At 41.3% G+C, this 27,342-nt stretch overlaps 1 protein-coding gene, 1 non-coding gene and 1 pseudogene across 11 annotated transcripts in view; 2 read left to right on the forward strand and 1 right to left on the reverse strand.

The window, feature by feature from the left end:
• The window catches only part of LOC109028759 (septin-7-like), a 39,262-nt gene extending 13,551 nt beyond the window's left edge, over positions 1–25,711 (forward strand). For 3 of the 10 annotated variants that reach the window (XR_010135474.1, XR_008669338.2, XM_063711206.1), the window contains 2 exons: positions 1,244–1,295; positions 6,291–6,413. Coding sequence is in view for 6 of the 10 variants with exons in the window: in XM_063711206.1 (XP_063567276.1) it covers positions 1,244–1,247 (4 nt within the window). In the remaining 4 variants the exon portion in view is untranslated. Of the gene's footprint in view, positions 1–440; positions 831–1,243; positions 1,296–6,290; positions 6,414–24,659 lie in introns of those variants that run through there. The other 7 variants (XR_004071751.3, XR_004071748.3, XM_063711204.1 and 4 more) reach the window with 3 other exon arrangements.
• Positions 11,468–11,539, forward strand: TRNAA-UGC (transfer RNA alanine (anticodon UGC)). The gene has a single exon. It is a non-coding gene; the product is annotated as a tRNA-Ala (tRNA).
• On the reverse strand, positions 16,949–18,061 carry LOC101150758 (pantothenate kinase 3-like; annotated as a pseudogene).
• Positions 25,712–27,342: the final 1,631 nt, after the last annotated feature.

The following is a 27,342-nucleotide window of genomic DNA, read 5'->3' on the forward strand; positions in this document are numbered from 1 at the left end:
GGAGAGAAGGCCAGTCACTTTTATCAGAATGTCAGATGGGTCATGGACCCTCAAGAATTATTTTAAAAATGTATAAGCCCAGTTAAAACATTCACAGTCTCCTTTCCTCAGTGCAAAAGTTGCCCTTTTTGATATTGCATATTTAGAGTAAAAAAATTTCATTAGTAAGAGATCCTCTTTACTAGTTTTGTAAGGAGTTTTTTGTTTCTTAACTTGCTATCTTAAATTATTAAGGGTTAAGTAAGGAGTTTTAAATACCAATAAAATCTTAGTTATAACACCAAACCTCAGAAGTCCTTCCTCTTGGCAATAGGTTTATTGTATTTGTTTAATCTGATATTTAATCTTCTGTATTACAGTAAGCTGAAACCAAAATTGAGACATGATTGTTTTATGTTTGTTGCTATTATTTTTGAACTTTGTTTTTTTTTTTTTTTAAGAGACAAGGTCTTGCTGTGTTGCCCAACTGGCCTCAAACTCCTGAGCTCAAAGTGATCTTCCCACGTCATGCTCCTCCCATATCACGTCACTATGGGCACACACCACTGCCCATTTTATTTTGAACAGTTCTTTAATTTTTAGGATATTGTTTCAAGTTACTGTCCTTATTGGCAATTTTCCCACCAGTGACCCCCGTACCTTGTTCCCAGCTCCCTCTGCCATGCCCAGGCAACTTTCAGTTGCTGAGCTGAGGCTTTAAAACTTACATACTGCTTAAAAATAGGCAACGGAGAAATTGATTTTCATCTCTCTTTTGTAGTTTACCCTTCTACTCTCAAGTAATATTCATATTTGTGATACATTCTTTAAAAATAAAAGTAAAGAACCTTAAAGTTCTTGGCTCCCTTTTTCATTTTGGTTACCTAAAGATTTTTTCTAAAGTGATTCTCCCTTCATTTACACCACTGAATTTTTTAAATGTATTATAGAATAAATATATTTTTTGCCAATAATGAGAAAATACATGGTTTCCCCTTACAAAATTTCAAAGTTGTTTCCGGAGAGTTCATTTGTTACGTTTATGTATCTATTTCTGAAGATTAAACTACAATAAGGCAATAATATAGTACACTTCTCTGTCATGCCCTTACGTTGAGTAGTATGTTAGTGTTAAATCTCAAAAAAATTGATCTAAGCTGTTTTGCATTTCCCCTCCTTGTTTTTACCCCCCAAGTTCCGGTGAAATATTTTTTGAAAAGACTGGGCTTAGTGGAAATATATGTGGTCTATTTTTTTCTTACAGTTGAAAATGGTGAACATTGTTATTTTACAATTCTAAGAAATATGTTGATAAGGTAAGTGCAAGCAATCATGGAAATAGCATGAGATTTTCTTTCCCTAAATAAGAGTTGGACAGATTTACTTTTTGCCTTCTATAAATGTAGCTAATTTAAATTTATATCTTCAGTCTAGCAATGAAGTAGGCGCTACATGTAGATGATTCTTTCTCCAAGGTTTTGAAGTCATGAGCAAAAGTTAACAAAATAATTTGTGTGTCTAGGGATACATAGGAAAATTGGTCTCTGTACTTTATCATTATACTTTGTATTGAGGTTTAATACTGAAATAACTATGGAAAGTGAAATAGAAGAGACTCTTTCTTAATGTAAAAACCATGTGAAAAGTATATAATCCAAGGCTAGTTTTTGAGTCAAAAGCTAGAATTTGAATGTTAAAAGTTGCACAGCCTGGTAGCTGGTGAGTAGGGCACATTTTACATACTAGAACATAGTAAACAAAGTCAATCTTCCTACCAGGTAAGAAAAAAATCCCTAAATTGTGTCTTGCACACCTGCTGAAAAAGAGACGGAAAGCCTGTGGGAGCAGGACATTGAGGCCATCCTGATTAGAGGACCAGGACTAGTAAAGAGGATCTCTTACTAATGAATTAGAAAAGCAGCAGCAGAGAGGAAATCATGAAGAAATAGTGTAATAGGACTAGAGATGTTAGTAGGTCAGGAACTGAAAGGGCATCAAAATGACCCTCAGTGTTTTCATGTTGAGGCACATTCCTTCCTTTCCCTACCTCACTCCTCATTTCCCACTTCTCTCTCTTGCTTCTCTACATCTTTACCACATACTCTCTTTATCCTCCAGCTTTAGATGTCTGTCTTAAGTTAATATCTATTCATTTTCATACCTCTACCCACTTTCCCAAAACATAAGAATCTCTTTAGCTGTGTAAAAAAAGGTAGTAACATAAATCTGGATAATAATTGGAAATTGTGGAATAACAAGAAGGTCATTCTCACAAGTGAGAAGTGAGGGGGAAATTTTAAGAGAGTCAAACTGCTACCTTAAGAAATACAGTAGAGATGAGAGTGAATTTTGAAATTAAAGAAATTGGCATGTAATTGATCTTTATTTTCAAAGGAGCAGGTGTTTTTGGTAGGAACTACATGATAGGATTGATTCAGCAGTTGGGGTTACCAGGCCTCACTTAGTAGAGAAGAGCAAATGCATGAGAAGGTCATCCTCTGGGTTTTGAGAATACAACACTTCAGGCTCTATTATGAACTATTCCCTTCCTCTTCCATTCTTAAGGTGTGACTTCAGAAGAATAACTATTAATAATATAATCTGCTATGACAGTATATAAGTAGAGAATGTTTAATAAATCCTAATTGCCATTGCATTCCTCTTGTTTTTAAATCTTCTATGGTGCTTGCCCAGTGCTTGACACGGTGGTTTTCTATAACTTTTTCTTGTGTATTTTAAAAGTATACAATCAATAATTGCCTACATACCTAAAATGCCGTAGAGGGAATATCTAGTTACTGAGCCAGAGGCTACTTTATTGAGAAGGAGTCTCTCTCTGTTTCCCAGGCTGGAGTGCAGTGGCATGACTTTGGCTCACTGCAACCTCCACCTCCCAAGTTCAAGCAATTCTCCTGCCTCAGCCTCCCGAGTAGCTGGGATTACAGGCATGCACCACCACACCTGGCTAATTTTTGTATTTTTAGTAGAGATGAGGTTTCACCATGTTCGCCAGGCTGGTCTCAAACTCCTGACCTCAAGTGAGCCGCCTGCCTTGGCCTCCCACAGTGCTGGGATTACAGGCGTGAGCCACCATGCCCACCCGGCCCAAAGGCTACTTTGAATATTCAAAAGTTCACAGCCTGGCAGCTAGTAAGGGGCCTCCCTAGTGTAAGCATTCCAGAGCAAACTGACCATGCCTGCAGGAAGAATTAATATAGCAGACCAGCAAGACTTTTATGCCTAAAAATTCTAAAGTTATATATTATTAAAAAGATGTATATTTAATTTAGCTCATGTCTTTATGACAAAGGCATCTAGTGGATATTTAATAAGTACTTGAAGGAAGGAAATACAATACCAGTATTGCAGATAGATGTCTGTAAATCCCAAGTAATTGAAATCTTGCAGGTCAAAGAAATAGTATTTTCTTCTAAGAAAGAGGCAAGTTCAAAGAAGTCTTTGCTAATTAAGGGACTTACTCCAGGTAAACCAAGGAAGACAATGGAAAGGAGGAAAACTATACAAATATTTTCGGGGTGTGGAGATGGGTGTTTCAGAAATCAAATAGGGAAAGAAAAGAGGAGAAGAGAAAGTTATGGTATCAGCGATGGGAAATGGAAGAGACAAATTCCTGAAACTGTGGGGAAACTGTATTGCTAATTACCAAATTATTTTGAGAATGGAGGAGTGGGTTGAATCATAAAAGGATAAAGCATATTTAATTAAATGGAAATAAAGACTTTTATAACCTGGAAAAAATCAGAATTATGTAGTCATATAGAAGTGAAAGTGATTTTAGTGAAAGGGAAAATCATTCATTATCTAAAATGTTAGATGACACTAACAAAAATAGCTTAACAATTAGTAAATTCACCTTACTTTTATTTTACACATTCATGCAAACATTTCATGTAAGTATTCTTCCTTAGAACCTTTAATGATTTTTCAGTGATGCGTGTAATATGTAATAATTAAAATTAGGCCAGGCACAGTGGCTCACACCCGTAATCCCAGCGCTTTGGGAGGCCAAGATGGGAGAATTGCTTAAGCTCAGGAGTTCAAGACTGGCCTGAGCAACGTGGCGAAACCTCGTCTCTACTAAAAATACAAAAAATAGTTGGGCGTGGTGGTGCATGCCTGTAGTTGCAGCTACTCAGGAGGCTGAGGCAGGAGGATGGTTTGAGCATGAAAGGCAGAGGTTGTAGTGAGCTGAGATTGTACAACCACACTCCATCCAGCCTGGGTGACAAAGTGAGACCCTGTATCAAAAAAAAAATGAAAAAAATATCGGGGGAACCCACTCCCAATATTTCAACGTAGGTTTTTTCTGTTTTCCATAAGTGTCAGCCAGCTGAGAAGGAAAGAGAAAGAGTACAAAGAGAGGAATTTTACAGCTGGGCCACCGGGGGTGACATCACATGTCGGTAGGACTGTGATGCCTACCCAAGCCTCAAAACCAGCAAGTTTTTATTAAGGATTTCAAAAGGGGAGGGGGTGTACGAACAGGGCATAGGTAGGTACAAAGATCACATGCTTCAAAGGGCAAAAAGCAGAACAAAGTTCACATGCTTCTGAGGAAACAGGATGAAGGGCAAAAGGCAGGACTTCTGATAAGGGTCTATGTTCAGTGGTGCACATATTGTCTTGATAAACATTTTAAACAACAGAAAACAGGGTTTGAGAGCAGAGAACCAGTCTGACCACAAATTTACCAGGATGGAGTTTCCCAATCCTAGTAAGCCTGAGGGTACTGCAGGAGACCAGGGCATATCTCAGTCCTCATCTCAACCGAATAGGACAGACATTCCCAGAATGGCTGTTGATAGACTTCCCGCCCAGGAATGCATTCCTTTCCCAGAGTATTAATATCAATATTCCTTGCTAGGAAAAGAATTTAGCGATATCTTCCCTACTTGCACGTCTGTTTATAGGCTCTCTGCAAGAAGAAAAATATGGCTCTTTTTGCCCGACCCCACAGGCAGTCAGACCTTATGGTTATTTTCCCTTCTTCCCTAAAAATTGCTGTTATTCTGTTCTTTTTCAAGGTGCACTGATTTCATATTGTTCAAACACACATGTTTTACAGTCAGTCTTTATAGTTAACACAGTTATCACAGTGGTCCTGAGGTGATGTACATCCTCAGCTTACGAAGATAACAGGATTAAGAGATTACAGGTGTAATAAATTATGAAAGTATTATTTGGGAATTGATAAATGTCCATATTAAAAGGAAATCTTCACAATTTATGTTTCTCTGCCATGGCTCCAGCTGGTCCTTCCGTTCGGGGTCCCTGACTTCCCACAACAAACTCCCAAGAAATCCTATGCACTCAAGATACCTTTTAGGGTTTCCAATGGTGTATGGTTTCAAAACTGCTGTTCCCTCTGTACTTACTTCCTGTTGAATTAAAGTGTCTTTGAGAGGCAGGAGAGTATGATGTTTGTTCCTAGCCCACCAGCCTATCAGTCTGGCATGATAGATACACTCTATGAGGCTGACATGCCCTTACTTGATTCTTTTGTCCAGTGAAAATATCTATAACCAGCATCCAAGAGGGATACTGTTGGTGAAACCTGCTTAGCCGAGGACTGGCTGTGTGTGTGCCTCCAGACCAATCATATGTTTGTTTTGAGATACATTTTTTGGAGGAAGGTAATACACACATGCCATGTGTTTTCTTTTTGTTTCATACTTTTTCTTCTTTAATTTCCTGGTATCCATTGGTTCTCTCCAGGCAATTGGTGGCATGTTAGCCACAGTGGACACTGCACAGGAGAGCAAGGGGTGGGGGATTAGGGTGCTGCAAGCAGAATAATAAATTTCAGGCCCAACCTTATGTCTGTTGAATCAGAACTGCTGAGTATGGGGCTCAGGCTCCCATGTTTGAATAAGCCCTCAATTGACTCTGATGCTAAAGTTTGCGAAGCACTGCTCTAGAAGTTTCAGGAGGTCCCAGGGTCAGGCACCTGCTGAGGAGGAAGAATTGTTCCTGGGATTCCCTGCCTATTCTCAATAAAAAACTCAAACTTAGGAAAGCCAGTGAGGTTTGTATCCGCCTTACATCAGGGGTGGGGTTGGATTTACCATTTCTTTGACGCCTTCAATCTTTTAGGTAACTTTTCTGGTCACACACAACAGACTGATTTTCCTGTGGAAGACCTCACAGGAGTTCTCTTGAACCAGGAGACTATTTTGAGCTGAAATACCTGGAGCCCTCTCAAGCTATTTGGGCCTTTCAATTTGAAATGCAGGTTTGGATGATTCTAGGCTCTATGGCAGAGACTGTAATCATTTTCTCTTCATCCTCAGGTTGGGGACTCACCCTCAGGGTTGGGAGTGACTGCTGTCTCTCCAGCCCCCACCAATTACACCATGTTCCGGTTGTTAAAATCCAGTGTATGCATGAAATGTAATAAAAGTATCTTCGCAGCACTAAGTAGAGAGTTCCTTGTTGTGAGCAGACCATTCCTCTTCCTCCTTGGAAAAAATTATCTATACACTTTCTACATTTTCATGTTTGTCTCTTCCTCTACACACACCTCAGCTGCTGCTTTATTTCCACGTGTCTCATGTAAGGATCTTTTTTTATGTGGTAACCTTGGCTTTTCCCACTGTTCATGCTTCCACGAGTTGGACATAGGCAATATAGGAGCCCACTGCAAAAGTGTAGGTGATATTGTCCAGAAAGAAACCTGAATTTCAGAGGCTTGCTGATGTGGAAGAAAGCCAAGATATTAGACTCATAGAGCTTCACTCTGCTAGGTAGGTTGAAATCTGGACACAGTGAATTCCATAAAAAGGTAGTACTTCTGAAAACCATCTTAAGTTTAAAATATACTGGGACTGCCTTACCTTTCTTGTTTTTCATAACTTGTATTCCAAGCTTGAAAAGCTAAAACAAAAGCAAAGAACACTCTTCCTATCTGTAACAAAGGTGCTAAAGCAGGAGGGTGGTCTCTCTTCCCGGTTCAACACTCTCTCCCTCACAAACAGTAGGAATTGGAAATAGGTGGTTTCTCTGTAGTTTCTTGGAAGCCACCAATACCACTCGCCTGTACCAAAACTCAAGGGTACCTGTGCTCCCCAGTGCCCCAGCCAGTAAAGGAGCTGTGACGCGTTCTCAACGCCGCGACTGCCTTGAGCAAAACGAGGGAGATCTTGCGGGAAAGTGTTTTCAGCTCACTTCTCCTACAGGGAATGAGCCCTCTCGTTTATCGCGGACACCGAGGAAACGCAGCGATGGGCTTCGGGGCTGCACTCAAGCCTCCCTGCCCACCCAGATCCTCTGGCAGCCTCGGGCGCTCACCCACTTCGCTTCTCCTCCGCTTTTGCCGCCGCTGCGGCAGGTGCACACCCCACCACGTCCCTGCTTCCCTCTCGAGCTCTTTTCGCAGGTGGTCCTCGTTCTTCTCTCCGTCCGTCGTTTCTTGAGTGTCAGAACTGGAACCACAGCATCCCCAAGATGAAATCCATGCTGGGTTTTGCGACCACTGTGCTGGCCCAGTCACCGGCGAGGGTAAGGATGGGCAGCGACCCACGCTCCTGGGTCTTCATTTCTAAGAGTTCGGAATTCCACTTTCTCACCTCCTCACCTGGACCTAAATCCCCTGAGGCGGTACTGACCCTTCTGTTTTAGTATCCATCTACGTTACTCTTGATGGAAGAGTACAGCCCTTGAAGGAAGAGGGAAAATAAATTTGAGAAGGGAGAATTAAAAAACCTTTTTAGTTTGAAATTATTTCAAGCCTACAGAAAAGTTGCAAAAATAATACAAAGAACTACCATACACACGTTACTCAGGTTTAGCAATTCCCAATATTTTGCCACAATGATTCTCCTCTCTCTTTACGCCTAAACACACATACAATGATTTTTCTCATGGACTTTATTTATTTATTGAGACGGGTCTCGCCCTGTTGTCCAGGCTGGAGTGCAGTGGTGCGATCTCGGCTCACTGCAAACTCCGCCTCCGGGGTTCAAGTGATTTTCTTGCCTCTGCTTCCCAAGTAGCTGGGATTAGAGGCATGTGCCACCACGCCAGGCCAGCCTTTGTATTTTTAGTAGAGACAGGGCTTCACCATATTGGCCAGGCAGGTCTGGAACTCCTAACCTCAGGTGATCCGCCCGCCTAGGTCTCCCAAAGTGCTGGGATTACAGGCGTGAACCACCCCGGCGCTTCTTTGTTCTTTTAGATCATCCCCATCATTCTGGCACAGCAAGATATCTTAGGTTCATCTTGTAGTTTCCCTGGCACTGTCCTGCTGGAGTCACTGTAGTTAACACTAGTAGCTACTTTCTATTAGTATCTCTGGTTCCTTTTAGTAGAGAATGGTATTTGAAAAATAGAGTTATCTTGATCATTGTTTCTGAGGTATTTCTTCCAGGCCCAGTTAGCAGACAGATCTGTAGGGAAAATGTACTTTTTTTTTTTTTGAGACAGAGTCTCACTCACTATCCCAGGCTGGAGTGCAGTGGTGCGATCTTGGCTCGCTGCAACGTCCGCCTCCCGAATTCAAGCGATTATCCTGCCTCAGCCTCCCGAATAGCTGGGACTACAGGCTTGGCCACCACACCCGATAATTTTTGTATTTTTAGTAGAGACGGGGTTTCGCCATGTTGGCCAGGGTGTTCTCGATTCCTGACCTGAAGTGATCCACACGTCTCTCAGCCTCCCAAAGTGCTGAGATTATAAGCGTGAGCCACCATGCCTGGCCTATACAATTACATATGTATAATTTCTTACTGATGCCTCCAATTCCCATAAACACCAACAGGACTATTCTTTACCTTCTTGCTCTTACAGTGACAGCCTGCTTACTCTCACACACTCATTTTCCCAATCCTAAAATTCTCACAAAATCTCACAATTCCTACAGCCTTAGTTGTACAAAAAATAACCCTTATACATAGAGTTTAAGATTTGTTTCCTCTTCTTTTTGTACTTACAATTAGAACAACGAACTGTGTAAAGCATTTTCTTAAATCAGTTCTTTCAATGGGGTTATGTTATTCTTTCCCAATGAAGTTTTAATTTGCCTCTATTTGTATTGAATTTTAGGGTATTTTCACACACACTTGAGTCAGTTTTATTTTTTGACTATGTGAGACTAACATGCTTCGAAGAATCAAAAGAATACATGTGCAGGATTGTTACATGGGTATATTGCATGATGCTGGGGTTGGGGTGGGATTAATCCCATCACCCGGGTAGAGAGCATAGTATCCAACAGTTAGCTTTTCAAGCCTTTCCCCTTCCTGGCTACTCCCTAGTAGTCCCCGGTGTTTACTGTTTCCATGTTTTATGTCCAGTTTTAATAATATATGTAAATCGCCTTGTATAACAAAAACATTATTTTAAGTAATCCATCTTAAAATTATAAGTGAGTTATTTTATATTAAAAAGTGATATTTCATCTTTGAAATCTGGTACGTATTTTATATTTACAACACATCTTACCTTGGACTGGGCAATTTCAAGCATTCAATAGCCAATGTGGTAATGGTAACCATATTGGACAGTGCAGATTTAAAAAGATACTTTATATATTTTTAGGTTTTCAAAACTGAGTATGTATGACATGAGGGTTTTCTGTCTTCAAAATTAAATGTTTAATTCCTCAGAAGAATGCTGTGTTAAGTGAACTCATCCTACAGATTATACGCAAAAAGAAAAGTGTTTCAATCATGTTGGTAGATAGTCTGAAGATAGATATGGATATTTAATTATTTTAAGTTCCCCCCTTTTATGTGGCAAACAAAAAAGCATACTTTCTTATTGTGAATTCCCAAGAATCTGATAGACAGGCAGGTTTCTCTGGGTGTGACATGACATAAGGATGAAGGAGTGTTTCTGCAAACTGTCCTAATACTGCTTTTATGGCATCAAAGAGTCAAGAAAATCCTCCCCAGCATTTACATGCACACACACACACACACAGAGACAGGCAGACACACACACATGAATACACATCAATTTTGTGTGTAACGCTTCTCTAGTCTTTCCTTCAGTGAAACCTATTATTCAGTGTTTCCTATTTTTATTCTAGAAATCCCATCAGCCAACTGAAAAGTCTGGCATACAACTTGCAATCTGCCATTTTTAAAATGGATAAATGTTATTTTATTAACATTGGCAAAGGCTCATATGTGGGCAAACCAGAATGAGAAAGAGTTAACAGTCACTAGAAATTTGGTTCCGGGAAATGGGTTTTCTTCTCATCTTCTTATATAGTTCAAAGAACCCAGTCTCAACGTGATAAGTCCCAAGATTCGAGAACTATTTAGGAGCAAACTTGTTTGTTGCCCACAAATATCACGAATAGGTTTGTAATTCCCATATCTCAAAGTATACTTTTTAGTCTTTATCCACCTCCATGTAATGTGTCTCCTACTACTAATGCTTACAAATCCCAGGCTGGAGACGGAGTTAATTGCCTGAGTTCTCCATGTAATATCTTCACAACCGTGCCCCAGAGATATTTTAAATTTAGTGTGAGCCAAACTAACTCATCTTCTCCATCTTTCAATCTTTCTTCCATTACTAAAAGAGTTGTTAAAACCTCCCCTTTTCTGTACCTGCTTGTCTTTGGCAATAGCATGTTTGTTTTTCTGAACTACTCTTCAATCCTGCTTCTATTTATCTTTCGTCTTACTCTCATAATTCAACCCTCCTCTCCACCCCCAAAGCTGTTTTTCATTTATGCCTTATGAATTCCCTCCCATCTCCTTTTCTCTCTCTCCCCTTTCCTTCCTTCCCTCCTTCCCTCCCTCCCTCTCTCTTTCTTCTTCCTTCCTTCCTTCCTTCCTTCCCTCTTTCCCTTCCTCCCTCCCTCACTCCCTTACTCCCACTTTGTCTTGCTTGCTTGCTTGCTTTTCTCACTACGTTTCCCAGGCTCGAGGGTAGTGGCACAATCATAGCTCCCTACAACCACCAACTCCCGAGCTCAAGCGATCCTCGTGCCTCAGCCTCTGGAATAGCTACAGGCGTTAAGACACCACACCAGCTAGGGACCCTTATGAAAAAATGCTGAGTGCACCGCTCTCAGGTTTTATTCTGATTATGGCTTTCCTCCACCAAATCTTACCCTTGATATTCCTATTGAGTAAACAACAAATATGAAGCATTTTAGTCAGGGAAAGGCTGAATTTCAATGGCTTTGTGTCATATCTGGAAGAAATCAAAAGAAACGAAAACCAGAACTTGATTCTTGCCAAGCATAATAGAAGGAGACCCTAAGAACTCAACGTCTTGAAGCCATAATGGAAACTTCTTGTGGTTATTATCTGACACTTTTCTAATCTTTTTTCATTTCAAGTCCTACACAGTATTCTAAAGAATCTGTATCCCCCATTAGTACCAAATATCTCCTGCTCAGAGTAGCTCTCCATGCTCTATAGTTCTGACCACTACTACCAGCATGCTCACGGAGAGTCTCAGGAAATGAAAGTTACCTCCTGAAAATTATTACAAAGAGGCCTTTTAGGAAGGGGGTGTAGCTCAGTGGTAGAGCGGATGCTTTGCATGTATGAGGCTTTGGGTTCGATCCCCAGCACCTCCAAGTGATGGTTTTACTCTGGCAGTTCTCTGCCTCCTCACATTTTTCTATCCTATTTCTGCACATATAGAGAGTAAAAAATGTACTCCAATGCATTGCCTTGAACTATCCCCAACCTCTATGCTGTGAGCCTCAACATCACATAAGGCGATTGCGACAGCAGAAGGAAGACAAAAAAGTAAAGAGGGGGAAAGAAGAACGGGATCACAACAGGGGTCTCTTGACCTCAAACAAATGCGTGCACAGGCGGTTCGCGTTCGCTCCCTTTTATTTTTTGAGATGGAGTTTTGCTCTTGTTGCCCAGGCTAGAGTGCAGTGGCGCAATCTCGGCTCACTGCAACCTCTGCCTTCCGTTTTTAAGCGATTCTCCTGCCTCAGCCTGCCAAGTAGCTGGGATTACAGGCGTCCACCACCACGCCCAGCTAATTTTTTTGTATTTTTAGTAGAGACGGGGTTTCACCATGTTGGTCAGGCTGATCTCAAACTGCTGACCTCGTGATCCACCCGCCTCGGCCTCCCAAAGTGCTGGGATTGCAGGCATGAACCACCGCGCCCGGCCCTCCATTTTGTACAATGATTAAAGAGACGCAAAGACGAAGAAGGGAGAAAAATGCCCGTGGGCATCTTTTTTTCTTTTTAGTTATTTTGTTTTCTAGGCAAAAGAGCAGAGTGAAAGCATCTGTCTGCTGATTTCTCCACCAGTCTCTCCCTGTCGACCTGCACAGGGACACAAGTGCGATCCAATACTGAGACAAGGACTACTGTGGCTCTCTAGTCGCTTGAGATGGGAGTGGCAGGGCGCTGGATGGCCGAACGAAGACTGTCGGGGAATTAGAGGCCTTCAACATGCGAGAAGCAGAAACCAATACGGATCAACATTCCCTACGGATATTCCATAAGACTGATTCATATTCATATTCCTGTATTTCCTCAGTCCCTCCAATATTGCCTGGGAACTTCTGGTAACAGCAAACGGAGGCCCCATATGAAAAAAACAGGAAAAGGTTTTGTCACAATGGAAAATACATGCAGAGTAAAAGGTAAGTAGATCACAGTTGTGTTGGGCACTTCCTCTGGTCGAAAAAACCAAACAAACATTTCATGTTCTTTCTCGATCCATCTGATTACAACTGTTTTGAGATACATTTTTTGGAGGAAGGTAATACACACATGCCATGTATTTTCTTTTTGTTTCATATTTTTTCTTCTTTAATTTCCTGGTATCCATTGGTTCTCTCCAGGCAAACGGTGGCATGTTAGCCACAGTGGACACTGCACAGGAGAGCAAGCCGGGGGGAGGGGGGATTAGGGTGCTGCAAGCAGAATAATAAATTTCAGACCCAACCTTAGGTCTGTTGAATCAGAACTGCTGAGTATGGGGCTCAGGCTCCTGTGTTTAAATAAGCCCTCAAGTGACTCTAATGCTAAAGTTAGCGAAGCACTGCTCTAGAAGTTTCAGGTGGTCCCAGGGTCAGGCACCTGCTGAGGGGGAAGAGTTGTTCCTGGGGTTCCTTGCCTATTCTCAATCAAAAACTTAAACCACCTAGGAAAGCCAGTGAGGTTTGTAGTTGCATTATGTCAGGGGTGGGGTTGGATTTACCATCTCTTTGTTTTTGTTTTGTTTTGTTTTGTTTTTTTGAGAGGGAGTTTTACTCTGTCATCCAGGATGGAGTGCAGTGGTGCGATCTCGGCTCACTGCAACCTCCGTCTCCTGGGTTCAAGCGATTCTCCTGCCTCAGTCTCCTGAGTAGCTGGGATAACGGGCGCCTGCCAGTATGCCCAGCTAATACAAAAATTTTATTTTTAGTATTTGTACTAAAATACTGAAAATACTAAAATTGTATTTTTAGTAGAGATGGGGTTTTGACATGTTGGTCAGGCTGGTCTCAAACTCCTGACCTCAAGTGATCTGCCCACCTCAGCCTCCCAAAGTGCTGGGATTACAGGCATGAGCCATCGCTCCTGGAAAGGAGACCCTTCTTAACAAAATGCTAAACGAATTTCTCTTTGTCGCTCCCAATGTCAGTTTTTTCCAACAAATCTTATCAAATCTTGTTGAGCAAACATAACCACAAAGTATTTAGCCAGGGAAAAGCTTACTTTTAATATCCTTGCCTCCTGGGGTAAGATATTTCTGAAGGAAATCAGAAAAGCCCCAAATCGAGACTTGATTCTTATTACTTATAAGAGAAGACTGAAGCTTTAACAATTAATCTGCTTAGAACTGCAATGTAAACTGCACGCAGCTATTACCTGATTTTTATTTCCACTACTTTTCTTCCATCACAAGCCCTATGCAGAAAAAAAAGTGGTAAGTCCATCTTTTACAGTTAATACTAATAACAAATCATGAAGGATTCAGAGCTTCAGAAAATCAAAGTGCTCTCAGTGAAGAGTTAGGGGTGTAGCTTAGTGATGACCAAGTGCTGGCCAAGGGGAAACCATTTCTTATTTTCTGCTTTGTTTTAACCAAACTTTAGTCAGGCCCCTAAACTTCTTCCGTTCTTCTGTTCTCCTCGCAGGCTCCTGAACTCTGCTTGCCCAAGCCTGGGTAAGCACTAAAAAGCAGACCCTGCCCCTTATCTGCTTATTCTCCTTGGCTAACCACGAGACAGAGGCTCGGTGTCAGACCCTGCTAGTCCTATCCCCCTTGCTTGCCCTATTTCCTTTAAAAGTTTTGCTAAAGTTTGCTAAAGTTTTGCCTAGCCCTCCCTACCTATAAAAGAAAAGGGTAGGCCTTTTTATCACCCCTGTAATCCCAGCATTTTAGGAGGCCAAGGCGGGTGGATCACGAGGTCAGGAGTTCGAGACCAGCCTGACCAACATGGTGAAACCCCATCTCTACTAAAAATACAAAAATTAGCCAGGCGTGGTGTTGCGTCTATAATCCCAGCTACTCAGGAGGCTGAGTCAGGAGAATCGCTTGAACCCAGGAGGCAGAAGTTGCAGTGAGCCAAGATCGTGCCATTGCACTCCAGCCTGGGTGACAGAGCAAGACTCCATCTCAAAAAAATAAATAAATAAATAAATAAAAGAAAAGAAAAGTGTTTTCTGTTTGATTTTGAGATGCTTAGATTGCTGAGTGCTCTCCTATTGCAATAGTCTTTCTTTTGTATTGTGTCTTCTTGTTTTAACTTGGATTTTTCTTTATATGACAGTGATAGAGGAGCTTGTGTTTTGCATTTTTGAGGCCCTGGGTTCAACTCTGTATACTTTTATTTTTTACTTTTCTCTGACTCACTCCTCAAATCCACTCCTCAAAGAACTATGATTCAACTCTTCCAATTTTCTTTCTTTCTTTTCTTCTCTCTCCTCCATTCTCTCTTTCTTCCTCTCTCTTTCTCTCTCTTTTTTCTTTCTTTTTATCTCATTTATTGATCAAATAAAAAGTAAAAACAGGCCTGGTGTGGTGGTGCACGCCTGTAATCCCAGCACTTTGGGAGACAGAGGCAGGTGGATCAACTGAGGTCAGGAGTTCGAGACTAGCCTGACCAACAAGGTGAAACCCTGTCTCTACTAAATACAAATAATTAGCTGGGCGTGGTGTCACATGCATGTAATCCCAGCTACTTGGGAGGCTGAGGCAGGAGAATTGCTTAAACTCAGGAGGCAGAGGTTGCAGTAAGCCAACATTGCGTCATTGCATTCCAACCTGGGCAAACAAGAGGGAAGAAACTCCTTCTCAAAAAAAAAAAAAAAAAAAAAAAAACTAAAGATACGACCCAATTAGTTGCCTTTAATGCTCTCCTATTTGCATTTCCTGTTTCCAGCCTCAGCATCACTCAAAGCAAATGATACAACAGGACAGAGAAGGAGGAAGAGAAGAACCAGCTTTACAAGATCTCTGGATCATGTTTCCATGCCAACTGTAAAATTCTTTGCCTTGCCCTAGATCCAAAAGATTTTCATCCATGTTTTTTTCCCAAAAGTTTTATACTTTTACATTTTATGTTTACATCCTTGATCCATTTTGAGTTCATTTTTGTATAAGGCATGATGTTGACATTCTTTTAATTTTTTTATTAAAAAAATTTTTTGTTGCTAGCTGGGTGTGGTGGCAGGTGCCTGTAATCCCAGCTACTCGGAAGGCTGAGGCAGGAGAATCACTTGAAACCGGGAGGTGGCAGAGATTGCAGTGAGCTGAAATCGTGCCATTGCACTCCAGCCTGGGCAACAAAGCAAGACTCCATCTCAAAAACAAAAATACAAAATTTTGAGACAGAGTCTTGTTCTGCAGTCCAGGCTGGAGTGCAGTGGTAGTATCACTGCTCACAGCAGTCTCAACATCTAGGGACCCAGTGACCCTCCCACCTCAGCCTCCCTGAGTATCTGGAACCACAGGCGCAAGACCACTGTGACCAGGTTTTTTTTTTTTTTCTTTTTTTTTGGCAGAGTCAGGATCACCCTTTGTTGCTCAGGCTGATCTGCAACTCCTGGGCTCAAGCAATTCTCCCGCCTCAGTCTTCCAAAGTGTTGTTGAGGCTACAGGCATGAGCCAGGGGGCCCGGACTTGCTTCCTGCCTTTCTTATACAATAATACAAGCATACAACAATGTAATACAGTAGTCTTGAAGTCAAGTTGACTGTTTCTTCCCCTTATATTTTTATTCTTAATGATTATTTTAGCTATTCTAATTCCTTTAACTTCCTACATAAATTTTAGAATAAAAATCTTGCTTGGATTTTGATAAGAATTTCATTGAACCTATATGTCAAATTGAGAAGAACTGCCATCTTTACCGTGTTGAGTTTTGCAAACTGTTAACACTGTACATCTCTCCATTTATTTAGTTTTTTTGTGTGTTTTTGGTTTGTTTAAACTTATTTCATCAGCATTGTGTACATTACATTGTGTAAGTTTCTTTTTTTTTTAACGGAGTCTTGCTTTATCACCCAGGCTGGAGTGCAATGGTGCAATTCGGCTCACTGCAATCTCTGCTTCCCGGGTTCAAGCAATTCTCCTGCCTCAGCCTCCCGAATAGCTGAGATTACAGGCATCTGCCATCATGCCCGGCTAAGTTTTGTATTTCTGTAGAGATGGGGTTTCACCATGTTGATCAGGCTGGTCTTGAACTCCTGACCTCAGGTGATCCACCTGCCTCGGCCTCCCAAAGTGCTGGCATTACAGGCTGGAGGCACCACGCCCGCCTTACATTACATTGTGTCTTTTTCAGCATTATTCAGATTTTGTTAGATTTACGTCTAAGTATTTCCTTTTTGTCAGAGATTATACAGTTACTGTCTTTTTAAAATTATTTTTTTTTCACGTTACTAAATTCTCTCCCTTAATATGGCAACATTCAGCAGCTTATGCTACTCTTTTATCCTTTGGTTGCCAGTGACAAACAATGCAGTAATAATGCCTCCGGTTTCAGTTCCTCTTGGATGACATTTATTAGCTGAGAGAGAGACCTGGAGCTTTAGCTGAAATTTGGCAGCCCAAGAAGTGCACTAACTGCTCCAAAGTATCCCTCATGTTTTAGAAACAATGCTTTCAGTTGACCTTTTGACCAAAGATCCGGTGCATATGCCAAAAGTTTCATTGAGAGGGTATTGACACATAAAACGTTTCCAACAAAGACAACTCTATTTTCTCATTAACAGCACACATTCGTGCCACAGAACCGAAGTTATTGGTGATAGTAATTAAAGTAGCTCTTGCCAGATCTTCTTTACTAACAGATTCTCGCTTCTCCTTATAAATCATATTCCTAAAACTAGATGCTACAGCTCAACCTGGCAAACCAAATCTTTCATGATCTCCTCCATAAATATCATGGGTCAGCTTGTCAGCTTGTGTGCTGTCACCTTTGGAATGCCATTTCAAGAGCCTCTTCAAAACTTTCACAGCCAGTCAATAAACTGCATAAACCCAGAAAGGTACCCTCCCCAAGGCTTGTCCCAGTCATTCGTTTATAGATGTCTTTGGAATTGACTGCTAAAATACTGACTCCTGAGCCAATGTTCACTACAAGCAGTGGGTAGGGATCATCCAGGTTAAAAGGCATCTTTTGGCATTGCTGAGGTTCTGAGGCATTAGCTAAATAATAGCACTCCGCATGTCCATTGAAACCAACAGTCTGTATACAGCAAGCCCTTTACAAGGCAGTCAAGTTCATCCAGTTTGTGCAGGTGGAGGTTTCCAATTGTGCGAAAATCTTTTTCAAACTTGTAGGCCCCACCTCCTGTAGCACATAGCACCGTTTGCAATGTTGAGAAGTTTTTATCTCTTCCCATTTGGATAAAAGTAGGCAGGTCCTGGGTTGGAAACCTGATAAAGTGCAAGTTCCCTCTTCGGCCAAAAAGTGTTAAATCTTTCAGTTCAAGGTGTACATCCCTAATGCCGGTGGATCCACATGCTACATTAGAAATCAAATATTTTCGAATACTTTTTAAACTCTCAACTTCTTGTTCTTCCTCTGCTGTGATAGCAATAGGTTCAAAGTACGACAGGTTTACTAGAGTTCCCCCAATGTCCACGCCAAACCATGGGAAAGAGGGTTTCTTGCCGTCTTTGATCTTCATGGCCTCGGCCGGAGGGGCAAGGGACGGCCTCGGGTCCGCAGCACTGAGAGCAGAGGCTGCAACTTCGGAGGTGGCTGGGCCGCTAGATGAGGCCCGGCGGGTTCCTCCCCTTAGGCTGGGCGGGGCGGCAGCGCCTGAGGGGATGCCCGGCCCACGGGGCGGTCCCCCACCCCCGCGAGGGGCGGCTGGGACTGAGCAAGCTTGGGAAGGCCGACTGCTTGGTGGCTCCGGCCCCCGCCCACACACAAACACGCAGCCGCTCCAGACAAAAGGCCCTGGTCCCGGGAGCCGCCACCGCCGCCCTAAAAAATGTATTTTCTAATTATGTTTACTTGACACATTATAATTGCACATATTTGTGAGGCACAGAGAGGTGTTTTGATGCGTACAATGTGTAATAATTAAATATGGGGAATTAGCAAATCCATCGCCTCAGATATTTCTCATTTCTTTGCATTGGGAATATTCCAAATTTTCTCTTCTAGCTATTAGGAAATACATGGCATTACATTTTAAATTTCACTATCCACATGTTCATTGCCGTTATTTGGAGATATGATTTATTTCTGTAGACTTTTATCCTGTGACCTTGCTGTATTACATTTTTAGTTCTAAGAGGTCTCCTTCCCTCCCCCCATAGAGGTTTTTGTTTGTTCTTTTGTTAGTTTTTTGTGAGACAGGGTCTCATTCTTCGCCCAGGCTGGAGTGCAGTGGTGCCATCTCTGCTCATTGCAACCTCTGTCTCCCAGGTTCAAGAGATTCTCATGCTTCACCCTTCCAGGTAGCTGGGATTACAGGCATGCGCCACCATGGTTGGTTAATTTTTGACTTTTTAACAGAGACGGGGTTTTGCCATGTTGGCCATGGCTGGTCTGGAACTCCTGGCCTCAAATGATCCGCCCACCTCAGCCTCCCAAAGTGCTGGGATTACAGGCTTGGGCCACCACGCCCAGCCTCCCTTATGCTTTTGACGTTGGCTGAGTCTACAGTGATATCCTCTTTTTATTCCTGATGTTGGTAAACTGTGTCATCTCTCTGCTGAAAATTTCTATGTTGCTAGAGTTCTTCTTTTATTGATCCTTGAAAGGAACTAGCTTTTTGTTTGTTTTTCTATTTTTTGTATGTGTGCGGGTGTTCCATTTCACTGATTTCTGCTTTTATTTTTTATTATTTCCTTTCTTCTATTTGCTTTCGGTTATTTTGCTCTTTTTCCCACCTGGTTTCTTCAAGTAAGAGTTTAGAGGACTGATTTGGGACTTTTTTCTTTTCTAATGTGTGCACTTAGTGCTGTGTATTTCTCTCTCAGCACTCCTTTAGGATGTCTTGGAATTTTTAATATATTGTATTTTCAGTTTTATTCAGGTTAACTTATTTTTTGATGTCTACTAAGGCTTTCTCTTTGTTTTATGAACTGTCTAGTAGTGTGTTGTTCATTTTCCAAGCATTTGGATATTTTTCTGTCGCCTTTTTGTCACCGATTTTTAGTTTAATTTCATTACGGTCAGGGATCATACCATATTAGTTAATTCTTTTAAATTTGTTGAGGTTTGTTTTATGGCCCAGGATATGTTTTACCTTGACCTATATTCTGTGTGGATTTGACAAGTGCGTTCTGCTCTTCTTGTGTGGACTGTTTTATAAATGTTAACTGAATTCTGGTGGCTGAAGACGATTTTGAGTTTTCAACATTTTTTTTTTTTTTGAGATGGAGTCTCACTCTGTTGCCCAGGCTGGAATGCAGTGCTGCGATCTTGGCTCACTGCAAGCTCCACCTCCTGGTTTCACGCCATTCTCCTGCCTCAGCCTCCTGAATAGCTGGGACTACAGGCGCCCGCCACCACGCCTGGCTAATTTTTTTGTATTTTTTAGTAGAGACTGTGTTTCATATCATGTTAGCCAGGATGATCTTGATCTCCTGACCTCATGATTCGCCTGCCTCAGACTCCCAAAGTGCTGGGATTACAGGCGTGAGCCACCACACCCGGCCTAGTTCTTCAACATTCTTGCTGATTTTCTGTTTAGTTGTTCTATCAATCATTATGAGAGAAGTTTTGAAGTCTCCAAAGTAATTGTGGATTTGTCTATTTTTTTAAAGTTAACTATTTTTTTCTCTTTACATATGTTGCAGCTCTGCTGTTTGGTAGATACATATTTAGGATTGTTATGCCTTCTATTTCTTTCCCTGGCTCTGTCTCTTCTTTCTTTTTCTTCTCTATTTATGCAAGAAAGAACAAATTTACTATTACTTTCCCTACCAAAGCAGTCTCTCATCACTTCCTGACTCTGAGAATTAAATTCTGTTTCCTTCAGATGTCCTTAGTTGATTGACTTACAAACAGGGAGTGTAAGCAGGAAAATAGAATAAAACACCTGTTAGATTTGAATACAAATTGAGAAATTTGTATCTTTGTCCCTCCCTGGAAACATTTAAAATGGAATGGGAACCACCTGAGAAGCACATATTGTCCACATCTTGGGATCATTTCTGAATATCTTGCCTCTTCAACCAAACAATCAGCAACAGTGGAATATGCCAAGACCAGCTCAGTCAGGGAAACCCTAACCCAGCAGTGCTACAGGAATTAAAGACACACACAGAAATATAGAGATGTGAAGTGGGAAATCAGGGGTCTCACAGCCTTCAGAGCTGAGAGCCCTGAACAGAGATTTACCCACATATTTATTAACAGCAAACCAGTCATTAGCATTGTTTCTATAGATATTAAATTAACTAAAAGTATACCTTATGGGCAACGAAGGGATGGGCCGAATTAAAGGAATAGGTTGGGCTAGTTAACTGCAGCAGGAGCATGTCCTTAAGGCACAAATCACTCATGCTATTGTTTGTGGCTTAAGAATGCCTTTAAGTGATTTTCCACCCTGGGTGGGCCAGGTGTTCCTTGCCCTCATTCCCGTAAACCTACAACCTTCCAGCTTGGGCATTAGGGCCATTATGAACATGTTACAGTGCTGCAGAGATTTGGTTTACGGCCAGTTTGGGGGCCAGTTTATGGCCAGATTTTGGGGCACTTGCTCCCAACAGGAATACATATATATACACACACACCCACACACACACACATATACATAAGTATATATATATATATATATATACACATACTTTGAGATATATATCTCAAAGATTATTTCTATAAACTATTTGATAATGATTTTCACACATTATATATTTTTAATCCCTAAATTCATCAATGTGTATTTCTTAAAACAAGATCAATTCCTTAACACAGCACAATTATCAAATTCAGTAAACTTAACATTGATAAAATAGTATTATCTAATATACAATCTTTAAAAATGTAACTAATTGTATCAATACAATCTTTTACAGAAATTTCTCTCCCAAGCTAGGATCCATTTCACAGACACATATGAATCTAATTGTCTTGACTCTTTAGTCTCCTTTAATTTAGAACAGTTGCTCAATCATGTCTTTCACAACATTGATGTTTTTGAAGAGTATATGCCAGTGGTTTTGTGGAATGTTTCTTAATTTGTGCTACTCATGATAAGATTAAGGTTATGGAAACTTGGAGAAATGTCACAAAAATCATGTTATCCTCTATCACACCAAGAGGCATGTGATGTCAGTTTTCCCCATTATTAGTGAAGTTAGCTTTGATCATTTGGTTAAGTTTGTAGCTGCTATTTCTTCCCTGCAAAAGTATCATCTTCCTCATTGTAATCAATAAGTAAGCTCTAGGTAAATACTCTGAGACTATATAAATATCCTGATCCTCATCAAAATTTTACCTATACTTTTAGTATTGACATAAATTATGCCTGCACTTATCAGCATTCTGATGGTGTCCAGATTTTGTAATTTTCTAATGGGGATTTTCAAATTTTATCCTTCCTTCCACATTTATTAGCTGGCATACCACTGTAAGGAAAATCTTCCCATCTTCCATATTTATTTATTTAAGTTCCCAAGATTGATAATCATTTATCGTCATCATTAATGTTCAAAGTGTGTCAGATTTGGTCAATGAGATTCCCTTCAAGCCCACTTCTGTGTTCTTTTCAATCATCCCCAACATTATGGCACAGCAAGATATCTTAGGTTCACCTTGTAGTTTCCCTGGCCCAGTCCTGGAGTCAGTGTAGTTGACACTAGTAGCTACTTTCTATTAGTATGTCTGGTGCCTTTTAGTAGGGAATGGTATTTGAAAATCAAAATATTATTATCTTTGTTCATTGTTTCTGAGGTATTTCTTCTAGACCTAGTTAGCAGACAGATCTGCAAGGAAATTTTACTTTTTTTTGTTTTTTGAGAAAAGGCTAAGTCGCCCAGGCCGGAGTTCGGTGGTGGGATCTTGGCTAACTGCAACGTCTGCCTCCCAAGTTCAAGTGATTCTCCTGCCTCAGGCTTCCAAGTAGCTGGGACTACAGGCACACACCACCACATCTGGTTAATTTTTGTATTTTTAGTAGAGACAGGGTTTCACCATGTTGGCCAGGCTGTTCTCGAGCTCCTGACCTCAAGGGAGCTGCCCGTCTCAGCCTCCCAAAGTGTTGGGATTACAAGCGTGAGCCACCATGCCCAGCCTATAAAATTACATATGTATAATTTCATACTGATGCCTCCAATTCCCATCAACACCAACAGGACTATTCTTTACCTTCTTTCTCTTACAGTGACAGTCTGGTTCCAACAACACACCTGCTCACACACACTCATTTTCCCAATCCTGAAATTCACACAAAATCTCAGAATTCTTACAGCCCTAGCTCTACAAAAATAACCCTGATACAGAGTTCAAGATTTGTTTGCAATTCTTTTTAATATTACAATTAGAACAACAAACTGTATAAACCATTTTCATAGATCAGTTCTTTCCTTTTCAGTTGGATTATGTTATTGTTTCACAAAGCAATTTTAGTTTGCCTCTATTTGTATTCAATTTTAGGGTATTTTCACACACACTTGAGTCAGGTTTATTTTTTGACTATATGAAACACCAACATGCTTCCAAGAGTCAAAAGATTACAGAAAATTATGATCAGAATATTTGCAATAGAATGTCGTATACCGGGACACACTCAAATGATAGAATGGAAGTATGCTCCAGGAAGTCTAACATGATGGAGAGCCCACCTTGGGGTGAGTTGATCATGGGCTGACCACAGATCAGGAACAGTGCCTTTATTTTTACCACTAAGCTACCTTTTGTTGTTGTTCTTGTTGTGTTTTGAGATGGAGTCTCGCTCTGTCACCCAGGCTGGAGTGCAGTGGCGTGATCTCGGCTCACTGCAACCTCTGCCTCCCGGGTTTAAGCAGTTCTGTACTTTAGCCTCCCAAGTAGCTGGGATTACAGGCGCCTGCCACCATGCCTGGCTAATTTTCATATTTTCAGTAGAGACAGGGTTTCACCATCTTGTCCAGGATCGTCTTGAACTCCTGACCTCGTGATCCACCCGCCTCAGCCTCCGAAAGTTCTGATTACAGGCATAAACCGCTGCGCCGGGCCAAGCCACCTTTCTTTTGGTATAGCCGTGCCTAAAAGAGGATGCGCTTCGTGTAGGGAATTAACAGCAGAATTGGAAACATCGTGATTATCCTGACACAGAGGGCAGGCTCAGATATTGGCGGTCACCAAAGGGTTTTCTGAAGGATCTAGGTTGCCGAGTGGGTAGAGCTCAGTGGTAGAGCATGCACGAGGCCCTAGGCTCAATCCCCAGTACCTCCAGGTTTTGTTTTCTTCCCAGGGACACCAGTAAGAAGCGGTCCATGATATTCCCCAACTTTGGAATTTTCTGTCAAGGTGAATTGTGTTGGCCTCTGCATTTCTCTCTCATACACAGAGGTGACTCCTGTTTATTCACTTGAGGTTATTTGCTGCTTAGGATTATCCACCTATTCTTTCTAAGCAGTCCCATCAATCACTAACATGGACCACGCATGGGGGAAGCAAGTAGTATTTCTGGCCATCCAGCCTATTTCTAGCTGTAAATGAAATCATCAGAAACCATAGAACTGTGTGGCCCAAGTCTGATTTCAGATTGGAAGCTAAAAGGCTCAAGTCCTTTTCTGTTTCCTTTTCTAACTCCCCCTAACCAGGTTGCAGAAGCCCTACAAGCTTTCACTAAAAGATTACACTGCCAGGGGTTGACGATTTGATGTGCTGGTGGTCATTTTTTCCATTGGACATCCGCAAACTCTGAAACTTAAACGATTTAACTTCAAACACACAGCAGATGATGAAAAGATAGCGGTCACCTCAGCTGAAATTTGGTGGAAGTAAAAAGTACTTCTCTGGGTCCTCTGAGGAAGCTTCTGGTGTGAGATGCAAACACTCTGAACTCCAGGGACCAAAGTCAGTCAGTATAGGAGAAAGCTCATTTTGTTGTTTTACATAAATAAAAGTAATGAACGCTTATTCTTCCAATCCCAAAGGATCCTTTTGTACCTCACTGTACTTACTCTCCATGATTGACCTCCTTCTAAGCTAGGGAACAACCCATACCTCCAGATTAGAGCTCTTTGTGGTATCACTGTGCTAAGCAGAAATCCACAGGGAAATACTCTGCAAGCATGTTAATACTATCTTGTTAAAAGAAAATCTGCTTTTATTTTCAGCTCTATTTCATGCCAAGATTACTCAACACCCAGAAGGCAGAACAGCGACCTCTCTGTCTCCATCTGCAGAAGCCAAGCAAGCGTGTGGGCCTCCGTATGCATCCTTTCTTTTATTCACTTTCTAAATGCTGTAACGGCTACCATCTACCAGGTGGTCACAAACCATCTCTAAAGTCAATCTGAGGTTAACCCACTCGACTTGTAAGGGATCCACCTATACTGCTTCTGCACCTGTAATATGACTAAGGAGACGGCGGCTGCACACGTAGTTAACACTGACTGTACTGTGACTCCGCCTTTCAGCAGCAGCTCTCCGGCTCTTTAGAGTCCTTTTGAGCCAAGCTGGACGTGAGGCATAAAGGAGCTCTTTGCAAACGCCAGGAGGAATTTCTTCAGGGTGAAGTTAACTTTCAATCGGCTTCATTCTAAGAGAAATATGTGAGGCAAACAAAAGGGAACTTTTTTTCTCATCTTTTGCATTTCAAGCAAAAACTAATAAAATTAGATGTTTCCACCGTCATGCTCAGTCTCGAAGCTGCCAGCAGATCCCGCTTCTAACTTTTAACACAGGCACGCAGGAAATCGGGAAATCCCTGCAGTTCCCTCAGAAGCTACAGTATCAGCAGTTCCTGAAGCGCAAACCAAAACCCAACATCATGTACTCCTCCAAAGAGCTCAGCCGGTCTGTTGAGGGACGGAAACAGCGGCGAGGTGCTCTGGAAGCCGTGACAGCCTGGCCGAAATGAACCAGGTTCCTCCTGGTCGAGCCTACCTCCCTAGGGACAAGAAACGTACCTCTCTTCCCTCATATCCAGAGGAAGCAACGGAGGGATGTGGCGCTTAGACTCACTCTACTATCCAGTCCATCGAAGTCCTAATAATCTTCAGGATGCGATAGAGCGAGACTCCGTCTCAAAAAAACAAAACAAAACAACCCTAAGGAGGAGAGAGAATGTACTGGAGGATAGGAAGTATCTAGGAGGACCTTCTTTTTTTTTTCTTGTATTTAAATTTAAGCCTTCATTTATATAAAATAAAACGCATGAAACCTATTCAGCTTATGGCTTATTATATATATAACCAAAACTCAGACCAAGATACTGAATTTTTCAGCAACCAACAGCTGCCTTTTGCCTCATTTCAATTATCCTAACTCTGACCTCCACCTCCATAGATTATTTTTCTTATGTTTTAAATGGGATCATATGAAATGATGGTAGTCTATTTGGGGCTGCTACAAAATCACTCAAGACTGGTAAATTGTAACAAACAAAAACTTATTTCCTTCCTTCCTTCCTTCCTTCCTTCCTTCCTCTCTCTCTCTCTCTCTTTCCTGCCTGCCTGCCTGCCTGCCTGCTTGCTTTCTTTCTTTTTCTTTCTTTCTTTCTTTCTTTCTTTCTTTCTTTCTTTCTTTCTTTCTTTCTTTCTTTCTTTCTTTCTTTTTCTTCTTTCTTTCTTTCCTTCCTTCCTTCCTTCCTTCCTTCCTTCCTTCCTTCCTTCCTTCCTTCTTTCTTTCTTTCTTTCTTTCTTTCTTTCTTTCTTTCTTTCTTTCTTTTTCTTTCTTTCTTTCTTTCTTCCTTTCCTTCTTGACAGAATTTCACTCTTGTTGCCCAGGCTGGAGTACAGTGGCATGATCTTGGCTCACTGCAACCTCCGCCTCCTGGGTTCAAGCAATTCTCCTGTCTCAGCTTCCTGGGTAGCTGGGATTACAAGCGAGTGCCACCACGCCTGGCTAATTTTTCTGTATTTTTGGTAGAGATGGGGTTTCACCATGTTTGCCAGGCTGGTCTTGAACTCCTGACCTCATCCTGGCCACATCCACTGTGGCCTCCCAAAGCGCTGTGATTACAGGAGAGGGCCATGGCACCCGGCCCAGAAACTTATTTTCTCACAGTTCTGGAGTCTGAGAAGTCCAAGATCAAGGCACTGGCTCTGGTGTCTGGTGATGGCCTTTTTGTTGTGTCCTCACAAGGCAGAAAACTGAGGGCAATAGAGAGATGAACTTTCTTTGTCAAGTCTTATTATAAGGGTACCTAATATTATTCATGAGGAAGGAACCCTCATGGCTTAATCTTCTTAAAGGCTCTATCTCTCGATAATTATCACATGGCGACACCCAAGCTTTGGAGGGGACACTTTCAAACCATAGCAAATCTGTACTCATTTGAGTGTGGATTCTTTCACTCAATTTTTGTAAAAAAAAATTAGATTCACTTTCTATATATTGTTGCTAGTAGCAGTAGTTATTTTCTATTGCTCTGGAGTATTCCATTATCTGAATACTGTACATCATGATTCATTAATTCGTTTTACTGTCCAAGTACATTTGCAGCACCCCTAGTTTTTGGTTGAAATGTCTAATGCCGCTGTAAATGTTTTGATACATGTCCTTCAAGGGAAATGCTCATGCACTTCTCTTGGGTATAAATGTAATTGTCTACTTTTGGGGTCATAGGTTTTTTTCATATATATATATATATATACATATATGTATATGTATATATATGTATACATATATATATACATGTATACATATATATATACATGTATACATATATATATATGTATATATATATATATTTAGTTTTAGTTGATATTTTCAGATAGTTTCCCTGTGTAGATATAGCAGTTTACAGTCTCATCAGCCATGTATGCATGTTCCAATTGCTTCACATACTCAGCA

This window comes from Gorilla gorilla, chromosome 9 (assembly GCF_029281585.2).
Source record: "Gorilla gorilla gorilla isolate KB3781 chromosome 9, NHGRI_mGorGor1-v2.1_pri, whole genome shotgun sequence".
In the NCBI taxonomy this organism is placed as follows: Eukaryota; Metazoa; Chordata; class Mammalia; order Primates; family Hominidae; genus Gorilla; species Gorilla gorilla.